At 37.6% G+C, this 12,139-nt stretch overlaps 1 protein-coding gene across 1 annotated transcript in view; it reads right to left on the bottom strand.

Moving 5' to 3' along the window:
* LOC143674120 (uncharacterized) overlaps positions 1–12,139 on the bottom strand; it is an 82,291-nt gene that overhangs the window by 2,208 nt on the left and 67,944 nt on the right. Inside the window, exons 2-5 of the mRNA XM_077149444.1 lie at positions 4,107–4,192; positions 2,436–2,562; positions 672–764; positions 74–156 (exon numbers count right to left, since the gene is read on the bottom strand). Coding sequence (XP_077005559.1) covers positions 74–156; positions 672–764; positions 2,436–2,562; positions 4,107–4,118 — 315 coding nt within the window. The 5' untranslated portion in view covers positions 4,119–4,192. The remainder of the gene's footprint in view (positions 1–73; positions 157–671; positions 765–2,435; positions 2,563–4,106; positions 4,193–12,139) is intronic.

The raw sequence follows: 12,139 nt of genomic DNA, 5'->3' as shown, positions 1-12,139 counted from the left end.
GTACCAAATTCGTATTTTATTCCACTCCCAAGTGTCTATTTGGAAAACAAGGGCTCACACCAATGAACCTTACCAGTGACACGATGTTAGAAGTGTCTTTCCTGCAGATCATTTGCTTGAATATAATTTCTTTTCTTTTAAAGGCACTATTCCTGCCTGTAATAATTGGAAAAAAGCAATAAATTGTTAGATTAGCATGAGGGGAATGAAAATGTTGGAAAGTCCCAAATATCCCTACCAGTATGTTTCAACCATTGACAATTATCTGGGAAAGAATATCTAATTAATGAATACTCAGGGAAGAATAAAACATTACAGGACATTCAACACCAAAAAAGTTTTCAGAATTTAAATATAAGAAAAATTAAAACTTGCGATGTTAAGGGAGGTAAATAGAGGGAAACTCTTCAAGAGTAGGGCCAGGACAAGGATCATTATGTGAAAGCTTAATTCCAAGGGTACATGAATATCCTCTTACCAAAGTCAAAGTCGCTTGACTAGAGCTTGATAAGTATACTGAATAATGACCACATATGAAGACAACTTCCCCAATATCCTCACCTAATTTCCAGAAATCCTAACTCACTTACAGAAACCTGAAGTTGGTATTTCCACGGACCTACTACTGACATGGTCTCTACTCTACTGATGCACAGGTCCTTAGTGCTCACCTGCACTCTGGTTTTGGAGAAATCCTATTTCTTCTCTCCACACTTCGTCTTGTGGCAACTGGGAAAGCACATCTGATTTGGAGACCTGACATCCTGTTTGTAGGAAAAAAGGCACCTGGATTTTAGTTGTGTTAATACCAGTGAACTAACACCAATTCCACTGCAGCCTACTAAAGAATAACTGACACACTGAAGTTCAGCAAAGCAAATTACTTTGAACACACAACATTAACAGTATTTTACCAGCAAAGGGATAATGTTTGAACTTGTGTGCATTAAAATGGGGACTTTTGGTTGTTGCTGCTCATGCACAAATTCAAAAAGAGACTGAAAGATCCTCCAAATTCTAAATGGGTAGAAGTTCTATGTTTCCACAATATCTGATAATTATTTTCAAAGATAATCTGATAAACAGGTTGGTACAACAGTGGCTCAGTGGCGAATTCTTGCCTACCATGCTGTAGACCCAGGTTCAATTCCTGAAGTCTGCCCATGCCAAAAGTAAATGAATGAATGAATGACTAAATAAATAAATAATAGTTCAATAAACAAACTTCACCAGAACAATCTAAATTGTATTGTGGAAAAAATATATGTGACGGTTTTACTACTGTGCTCTGAAGACTCAAAAGAGCCCTTGGAATAGAGTATTATAAAATATTTAGTTATATATTTATCCATACAACAATTACTCATGTAGTTCACAGCACTACTCCAAGTGTTGGAGATTGAGTTTTAAGAAAGATATTTAAGTTGTGTGCAAGAAGATAAAGTCTATTGGGGTAAACTAGATGTGAGTAAAAAGGAAGCAGAAATTCTGTACAAATATGAACTGACCCATATTTGTTAGAAACTCACAGAGTTAGAATCTACAATACAGGTTACCAGGGGATGTTTGAGGGGTAGAGAATGGAGAGTCGATGTTTAATTTATACAGAATTTCTATTTAGGTTGATTATAAAGGCTTTGAAGTGGACAATGGTGATGGGGGTACATGACTGGAAGTGTAACAACACTGAATTATATAGGTAAATGTGGTTAAAATGGTGAACTTTAGATCATATGTTACAATAATAAAAATAAAATATTAAAACATAGCACTGTATTACATGGTGATGCCTGTTATAGAACTTGGATTATAATTAATAGTATAAGAATGTTCTTTCATCAATTATAACAAATTTACGACACTAATACAAGGTGCTAATAATAGGTTGGTATATGAGAAAATACACCTAATGTGTATTAGTTGGGAAAATACACCTAATATGTATTTCTCACATTAGGTGTATTTTCTCAACTATGTATGATATTTAATGGTACTATTTTAGTAATATTTCATCAACTATAACTAAGGTAGCTGCCACTAAAAAAATAATACAATTATATAAAAGTGCTATCACTGGTGGTAATAAATGTTCCACACCATTGCAATGTGCTAGTGGTGGGGTGCTATATGAGAATCCTGTATTTTATGTATGACTGTTCTGTAAGCCCACAACTTCTCTAATTTTAATTTTTTTCTCACACATAAGGAAATAAATTTCATTTAGGTAGTTGTAGGTTATAAAATTATATGAAATAACATAAATGTATTCAAAATATAAAAATATAAAAGAATAAACAAATATACCACAATATGAAGAAACTAATCTAGATATTTCAATAAATAAGCAGAAGATGATACATGATAAATATATAGGTATTTGGTAGATAGATAGCTGATAGATAGATTTCAATGACAGAAAACTTCATGAGACTCACCCACTGAGAACAGATGATTGATATTCTCCAGCATCACTTCTCTGAAGAGCTTTCTCTGGGATGTATCTAGCAGGGCCCATTCTTCCTGGGTGAAGTTTACAGCTACATCTTCTAAGGTGACTAACTCCTAAATTGCAGAAATTTGGGGTCATGAGAGCCATCCTTACAATATCCTGAATGTGATGCTCAAAATGACAGCACCAAGGAAGCAGATGTTTTGTATCTAGAACTCATGTGTTTGAAGTTCCAGAAAGACCACTCTCAATGCTAAACTGCCATCTGCCTTTCACACACAATCAGATACACACATACTGTGAATACATAAAACTCCATTTTTATGTATTCAGAGGAATACTTGAGCATTCATAACTAAACTACTCTTCTAGCAATTTTAAGTAAATCTAGAGAGACTCATCATAAGGAAAGCGATATCCACAATATGTCATTTTTCACACTGACTATACTTAGATTACTCTCCTACATAGATGACTTCAATTGCCTGTAATTTACAAAATAGTTTAACAATACCTTAGGGGTTTTGACAGATTCAATAAGCTAAGGTATGAAGTGTTTTATCTGTGAACTCAATCCACAAGCATATTATTCACCAAAGTGGCAAGGAAGTGTGAAACAGTATCCAGAATTCTGCAAAGCTGAACAGGTTTTATCCAGAACTGATTCAGTGAGTTCTGCCTCTCTCAATGCTACATAACTCAGGTGTTCATTATAACGTTTAAGTACAGATGATTCAATATAACAAGTAGGAACCACTGAGATTGTTCTAGGGAAAAATGACCCTAGCCTGACCACTCCTGTGGTACAAAACTCCCATTCTCCCATTTCTGGGGCCTATGAACAGTGGTTTTCAATGTCTTTCTTGTATATTCATCTCATCTGTCTGTTCAAGATTAAAAGAAGCCCCTTCATTGCTTCTAGTCTCTCAAAATCTTGAAATATTTTCAGAAGGGTATGAATTTTATTCTTTTATTATATTCCTCCTGAATGCACAAGCCAAAATTAAGGGAAAAGTACTTCTTACACATTGCATCCATTTATAAAATTTGTATAAAGTTAATTGAAAAAATTGAGGTTGGGTAATTGGGAACAATAGTGGCAAGGAAAATTTTAGTTTTCCTTTTTGGAATCTTTCAAAATGTGCAAATGATGAATGAATTGTTCCTTCTTTCATTTAATTTGCTAAACTTCTCTCTTGTGCTTCTTTCAACAATGCATAGCCCTGCACCCCAGCAACTGTAACACTGAATTGACTGAATGCACCTACTGAAACATTAGCCTGCCTACTGATAGTTAACTTCTGTTCTTACTCATATCACCTCTGTTTAGTGTGTGCATAAGCCAAATTCAGGCAATAAAATGATCCATGAGTGACTATCTCTTCAATGAGGACATGGGTTGCATGAGAAAAAGGAAACACTTATCTATTCAGAGACTATACAGCCTTAATGGAGGTTGGAAAAAATCTATTGTAATGTTGGGAAGGAGATTATTTATTGATGAGTACCAAATTTACCATAACTCTTCTAGATTTCTGGGTAAACGTAACTGAAGCTCACATTTTTGAATAGCTGAGGAAAGCACTCGGAATATCCATTCAATAGCATAAACCTGCTTTTCTGCTGGCAACAGAGATGTAAAGGATTCCCTACTCACCCGTGGCTGCATTGTCAATAGCTCAGCTGACAACTGTTTTCCTCTGGGTTTTCTCTCAGAACTAGACAATCAGTAGATGACCGAACCTGAAAATGGAGATAGAAGCCTTCAGACTCAAGACTTGGCCACAATTTCAAGAACTACCTGTTATGAATACCAAACACTCCAACTGGGAGTAACCCCAGTACAATCAACAGGAACTTAAAATGTGCTTCAAGAGAAGTAGGGGAGGGCACTCCTCTCCCAGGCTCGAAATATAGGCATTCTTAGGTTCTCTAACTATAAAATATATGAATACCTTTATTCATAAAATATATGAATACCTATATCCATATATTGTATGGATAAAAACATGAAAATCGTTGAATTGTAAGTATTAATTAGCCCATACCGTTGAGAAATTTTCCATATCCTTCCTGGATCCAACATAGGAATCTGGGTCTCCTGTCACATGTGGAATTGGATCTCCACCAGAGAAAGTAGTCTGGATTTTCTCCTAAATAATCATTATTGGTTTATGCACTAGCATTGATTCAGTAGCATCCATCCATGTCCTCTGGACTCTCTCTCTCTCTTCCTGCTTTACCCTGCAGATGCCCATCAGGGTACAATTGTTTCTTCCACATGTGTTGTCTAACAATGTAACTCCCTCAACACCAAGTTCTAGATCGCATCCTAATAGACTTGGATATAAACTAAGAAACTTAAGAATATTTAATTATGGGGTTAATTAATTCAAGTTCTTGGTCTATTTAGAGGGATCAATGGCTCCCATTGTGCATATCTAGTCATGAAAACACTCTGCTTCATATATGAAAAGCCCACAGCTAACACCCTACTTAAAATGGTCAAAAATTAAAAGCTTTCCTTCTAAGATCAGGAACATAAGGATGCTGACTGTTGCTACTGTTATTCAACACTGTACTAGAATTTCTTGCCAGAGCAATTAGGCAAGAGAAATAAAAGGTACTCAAATTAGAAAGGAAGAAGTGAAACTTTCTCTGTTTGCAGATGATATGATTCTATATAAAGAAAATCATAAAAAATTGAGAACAAAGCTCCTACTGCTAATAAATGAATTCAGTAAATTGTTGGTGTACAAGATCAAAATTCAAAAACAAGTGTTTCTATATACAGTGAACAATCAGAAGAAGAAATCGAGAAAAGAATTTAATTATGAGAGCAATTAAAAATTCAAATATCTAGGAATAAATTTATCCAAGGATTCAAAGAACTTGAAAACAGAAAACTATAATACATTACTAAAAGAAGTTAAAGATTAAATAAATAAATGGAAGGATATTTCATGTCCATGGATTGGAAAACTAAATATCATTAATATGTCAGTACTAAAAGTAATTATTATAGAGTCAATGCAGTTCCAATTAAAATTCCACCACCCTTCTTTGCAGAAGTGGAAAAGCTGGCCAAGAAATTTATATGGAATGGTAAAGGGGCCTGAATCACTAAAACCCTCTTGAAAAAGGAGTGAAGTTAAAGGTCTCACACTTCTCAAACTTAAGACTTATTATAAAGCCACAGTAATAAAAACAGCATTGTACTGGCACAAAGACAGACATAGAGACAATGGAAATATAGTTGAGAGAGCTCAGAATCTACCCTCAAATTGCCAAATGATTTTTTGCAAGATAGCAAGCACCACTCAATTGGGATAAATAGTCTCTTCAACAATTAGTGCTTAGGAAACTGGGTTGCCATTCCCAAGGGAAAAAAAATGAAGGAAAAAGAAAAGTGGATGCCTAGATCATGCCATCTACAAAAATCAAGTAAAGGATTATCAAAGACCTTAATATAAGGGCTAGAAATATCAAATTCCTACAAGAAAATGTAGGGAAGCATCTTCAGGACCTTTTCTTAGGCAATGGTTTGTTAGACTTACCCCAGCAACAAAATAAAAAATAGTTAAATGATCTTTATCAATTTATCAGCAAACACCTGAGTATTTACCACATCTGTCCCAATAGGAGGTGACTAATTACCTGTTTTTGTGTATTACTGAATCTAAAATAGAACACTACTAAGCTGTTACTTCGGATCCAAATGTAGTCACAACTGCTAGTGCTTTCAAATATATCTAGCAAATCCACTACATCTTGATGACTAAATAATTCTTCCACATTCCATAAACACTTCAAGTACCATAATTTTTAATTACATATTCTCACATTTCACCTTATTTCCAGCATCTAGGATTACCTCATAATAATCAGATGATATAATTGGACAAATCAACTTACTTTTGCAGTACAATATGTAAAATTACTTTTTTCCTGCATTTATGCTACTATTCCTTCTCTCTCATTGAGGGGTCATGTTATCCACAATTATAAGTTCAATGCCACCAACTGAATTCACATCTTTCTGCTTTCTTCAGAAACCATATTGTTTCTGTTTGCTAAAACACATTCCATCCTTGGGACCCAAAAAACGACATGTTTTCTTCATATACAAAAAATATTAATTTCATTACAATATAATAAAAGACTAAAGCCATTTCAGTAACAGTATTAAGAGAAATGTCTCATCAAAATCAGTTAAAGGTATGGTCTGTTCTCGTGCAAAATGCCCCAAAGCTGTGGACTTGTGAAACCTAGAACAAATTATCTGCCTCCAGTATGCAAAGGATGGATGGTCACACATTACATATTTCCATTGCCATAGAGAGGCAATGGGAGGAAAATGGTGGTCATGGGTCCCAAACAGTCCTGAAAACCAATACGGCATACTCCACTAGACTTCCAGTTTTGAAAGTCATCCATAGAAAGATGTTTTTTTCTTGGGGCTTGATAGAGTGGCAGATCCACTCTTTCCAAGGGTTTATGCAAAGGCCCCGCTTGCTTCAAACACTGGGATGAGGGCTCCAATAACTTCAAGTATTGGGGAGATGGCTAAGCTCTAGGCACCAAGTGTCTCAAGCATCAGGGTGGTGGATAGAATCTTCAATCTCCGGGACACAGGTACAATCCCTTCAGAACAGTGGGATGGTGGCCAGCCTCTCCCCACTCCCCAGGGAATGTGTTCCACTTTCTCTGAAGCTTGGGGTGGCAGGACTCTTCCTGAACAATGGGGCAGCCAAATTCTCCCCAATCTTCCAAGTGTCTGAGACGCCTGGGATGGTGTGTTAATTAGGGTTCTCTAGAGAAACAGAACCAAGAGGAGAGATCTGGAAATATGATATTTATAAAGGTGTCTCATGCAACCATGGGAATGGAAGAATCCAAAATCCAAAGGGAAAGCTGAGATGCTGACAGCTCACATGAAGGGTCTGGATGAACTCCACAGGAGAGGCTTGCTGGCTGAAGAAGCAGTGAAGGAGTCTCTATTCTTCCTTAAAAGCTGACTGGTGATTAGATTATCTCATTGTAGGAGGCACACCTTGGTTGATCTCAGATATAATCAGCCACAGATGCATTCAACTGACTGATGATTTAATCAACTAGGCATGAATATCCTTGCAGCAACAGTCAAGCCAGCGCTTGCCTGATAAGACAATTGGGCATAATCATTTGGTCAAGTTGATACCAGAACCTAACCATCACAGTTGACCCCTTGTCAACTTGGCAGCCATACACATCACCTTGAAACACTCTTAATTTCCAAATAGAAAACAATAAGAGATGTGTGTTTCACCTAATACTCAACTGTCCTGAAACCAGAAATGCACTACATCTCTCTGGAATAGCCTTTAGGTAACATTTACTCCTAAACTTCATATACTTTGACTTAAATACTATAACATAAACAACACAACTTATGTAATATGATGAAGAAAGCAAGATATTTGTTTATGTTCAAATACAAACATACTAAAAAAAACAGGGAGGAAATATTCAATCACAGTCCTCATTTCTGTAACTCGTCATGTGATCATAATTCGTATTTATCACTACTTTCTTCTACTACCCATTCCATGTTCCCTATACCCTCAACAAGCACTTCAGCTGGTCATGTGGTGTGGTGAGCCAGACTTTCATTCCCCTACCTCCATAAGCCCCTATGTACTCTGACTGGTAGACCAGAGTGATGTTTTGGATCTCCTGGAATTAGTGTCACTTCTGAGCCAGTGTCTAATAACCGCTGAAATATGTGTTCATTCCCTTTGCCCCAGTGCAGTCAACTTGTTAAGAGGCTGTAGGTCTCCTTGGGGAAGGATGGGAGGAAGGTTAACTGTAAATTTGGAGCGATGAAAAAGGATCCTTCCCCAAAGATACCCAGCCCTCCCCTCATTCGAGGGGCTTAACTGTCTCAAGTCTGGGAATTGATTAAGAGGCTGTGATACACTGATTTTGTAATTCAAGTTAGACTTCTGTTCACTTGACTTAGAATTCTGCTTATACAGGTCAAACAAGAATTTAGTAGCCTGCCCACATATTTTACTTTTAAGTACCTCATGAACTACTAGCCAACACTACAAGTCTCTGCAAGTCAGATTGTTTTGACTGCTGCTTTGAGTCTACTGTCCATTATGGTGATCACAACCACTTTGTCTAAGGTGATTAGCTGTCACCACATGGCTTCTCCCAATTTGGGATCAAATCATTCCCATTGTGTTTAAAGATTCCAATTCAGTGACAGCAGTTTCCACAGTAATATCTGACCTACAGAGAAAGATGACTACAGAGCTCTTCAGGGATGATGGACCTAGTGTTATGAATTTACTTCTGAAGGTTCTGGTGAAAGATGTGTGCTCTGGACATTCCTGGGGTGTGTGAACATGCCTTCCACGATAAATCCACTTTAAAATCCCATCTCTCTAAACCTCTGGATCCCATCATCTACATTATACCAGGGCAGTTCTGGCATTTCAAGCTTGGTACTGTTGGCCACCTTTGGATCCATATTTCAGTACACCATCCAAACAATTAGCAGAACCTTTGCTTAGTGGGCCCATATTAATAAATTCAGCTTGATCCAACTTTATATTCCTTCCACATTATCCCACATGCTTAATTAATATCTATTCTCACACATATTCATTCCTCTGATTTCTGTCTATATAGATTGGAAAATTAATGCCATTCTTTTGTATTATAGCATACTTTCTCATGGGTCACACTTTGTATTTTACCTTTTGGGGCCTATTGGGACTTCAGTCTAGTTATAGGTCTTGAAGAAAAAGGGGTGGTGGGGATGGGTCATGAGAAGAAATACAAGTGTCTTTCAAACCTCAGGACATTCTGTTACAGTTCCATCAGGTGAAATAGGATTAGTTGCTCCAGACAGAGGCATGAAGCCTGTTTTCCCAGTGGAGATGGTTACAGGGTTAGCAGGCTGTGAAGGGTTAATCTCATTAGGTGGAGTTTGGATGGCAGACTCCTTTGAGGAGACTGGAGGTCAGGAAGCTGCTTCCTCAAGGCAGGCTGGAGGTCAAGAAGCTCTGTCCTCAGGGCAGTCCATTACAAATCTATCTAGCAAAGGCTCCCCTCTCCCCATTGCCATGATTATCAAGCCATATATTTCCATCCCACATTTCAGGATCCCATTGTTTTCCAATCAAAGCCTTAACTTTGGAAGGAGACACACTGCAAGGTTGAGATTTTAGTTTATGTTCTAAATCTGCTACTTGCACAATGAGGCTTTGTGTCTGGTTTTGTCTCAAGTCTTGCGACCACAGGAAATAAGATTTTCTTTCAGGGCAAACATGGAAACTTTTACATTGTTCATACTGTGCTGAAGTTTCTAATTTGAAGCCCTCAGCTCATCCCATTCCCACATCACTGTATCCAGTGTATCTAACAGCAACCAGCCAACATCATTATACCTCTTAATTCCACAAAACTCTGTAAAGATATCAAAAATATCATCACCTTGCCTTGTATGAGCATACAATTAGTAGAATCTGGTGGTGATATTTAAGAACTTCTTTTGCCAATCCATCCCATGGACTGTCAGAGCCATCTTGATTATTAGAAACAAGTCATTAGTGCCTCTGAGTCTAGTCAGAGTACAAAACCAATTGTAGAAACCCATTTATAAGATTCTGATTTTCAAGAACCAGAAACCTATGTTAGTTTTGGTAACATAGCAACCTATGTTAGTCAGGGATTCATGGAATGAAGGGGTGGAAATGGTATGGCACCATTCACTATCACCCCTAGTGATCCACTAGGAAAATTTTGCTTCCTTTCCCTGAAACCTTAAGCTCTGCTGGTCTACAGGTCTTAGCTCCAAAAGGAAGAGTGCTACTTTAAGGAGACAAAACAATAATTGCATTGAACTAGAAATTAAGACTGCCACCTAGCCACTTTAGGCTTCTCATCCACTAAATCAACAGGCACAGAAGTGGATTACTGTTCTGTCTGGGGTGATTGATCCTGACTATCAAGGGGAAATAGGACTGCAACTATATAATGGAGGTAAAGAATTTTCCTGAAATATAGGAGATCCCCTAGGGCACCTTTTAGTGCTACCATGCCTTCTGATTAAAGTCAATAGAAAACTGCAACAACCCAATCCAGGCAGGACTACCAATGGACCAGAAAATTCAGGAATGAAGGTCTGGGTCACCACATCCTTCAAAGAATCAAGAGGAAAGATCTGTAAATATGATATTTATAAAGGTGTCTCATGCAACCATGGGAGTGGAAGAGTCCAAAATTTCTTGGGCAGGCTGTGGAATTGGCAGCTTCATTGAAGGGTCTGGACAAACTCCACAGGAGGGGCTAGTTGGTTGAGGAAGCAGTGAAAGAGTCCCTCTCCTTCCTTAAAAGCTGTCCACTGACTGGATTATCTTATTGTGGGAGACACACCTGAGGTGATCTCAGATATAATTAGCCACAGAGGCAATTAACTGATGACTCAATACAGCAGCCTTCTAATTTATCAACCCACCAAGAAATATCCTTGTAGCACTGGTCAGGCCAATGCTTGCCTGACCAGACAACTGGGCATAATCCTTTGGCCAAGTAGACACCAGAACCTTACCATCACAAGAAGCAGGAGGTAAGAATAAGTCCATTAATTGCCTCAGTTGGCAAGAGAGCTGAAGTAATGGAAAGATTCACATACCAATAAAATATAAACATTTTAATATTTACTTTGATAAAAGAATTGTATGGAAATTGAAATTTATAAATGGTAATGGCGTAAGGCCAGCTGTGCCAGTTTGAAATTATTATGTACCCCAGAAAAGCCATGTTTTAATCCTGATGAAATCTTGTGGGGCCAAACCTATTGTTTAAGGTAGAAACCTTCTTCTATTAGATTGTTTCCATGGTGATTGACCCACTCAAATGTGGGTGTGACTTTTTGGTTAGATTACTTTCATGGGGATGTAACATGCACAACTGCAAGTGTTGCTTTTTGATTACGGATGTGACTTCAACCATGCAAGGTGGGTCTTGATTAGTTTACTAGATTCTTGGGGAACAGTTGCTTCAGCGCCAACATGAGACCCAGACATGGAAATGTAATGACTAAATGCCCCCGGGGAAGCTGTTTGAAACCACCCATGTGCCTTCCCAACTGACAGACGTGTTCTGGACCCATTGACCTTTCTTGAGTCAAGGTATCTTTCTCTGGATGCCTTAGTTTGGAAATTTTTATGGCCTTAGATCTCTAAACTTACAACTTCATAAATTCCCTTTTTAAAAGCCATTCTGTTATATTGCTTCCTAGCAGTGTTTAACAAACCAAAGCACTAGCTCACATCCCATCATTTGGAGATCTCCCCAAATTGCAAAAAATAAGAGGGGACATTGAGGTCAATTCAATCCTGAGGTAAGTTCCACAGAAAAGCAATACTTTGCTCTTCTTCCAGAGCTCATGACTGTTTGGCTTTTATATGGGTAAATGTAACCTCTTTTTGTATTTCCTTTGTATGGGTACAAACATTTGATAAATCTAATGATTAATACATTTCCGGGAACAAAACATGATTGCACAGATTGCAGTTACCAAGCCTAATTAGTTTCCTTCAATGAGTTACATCCTGTTCACCTTGACTGGATTTACAAGAACATTAAAAAGTTAAAATCTTCTTACATGGTTGGAAAACAGAGATAAAGCCATTG

Source organism: Tamandua tetradactyla, chromosome 2 (genome assembly GCF_023851605.1).
Source record: "Tamandua tetradactyla isolate mTamTet1 chromosome 2, mTamTet1.pri, whole genome shotgun sequence".
In the NCBI taxonomy this organism is placed as follows: domain Eukaryota; kingdom Metazoa; phylum Chordata; class Mammalia; order Pilosa; family Myrmecophagidae; genus Tamandua; species Tamandua tetradactyla.
The sequence above is the reverse complement of the archived record's forward strand: the minus strand, read 5'-3'. Positions and strand labels throughout refer to the sequence as shown.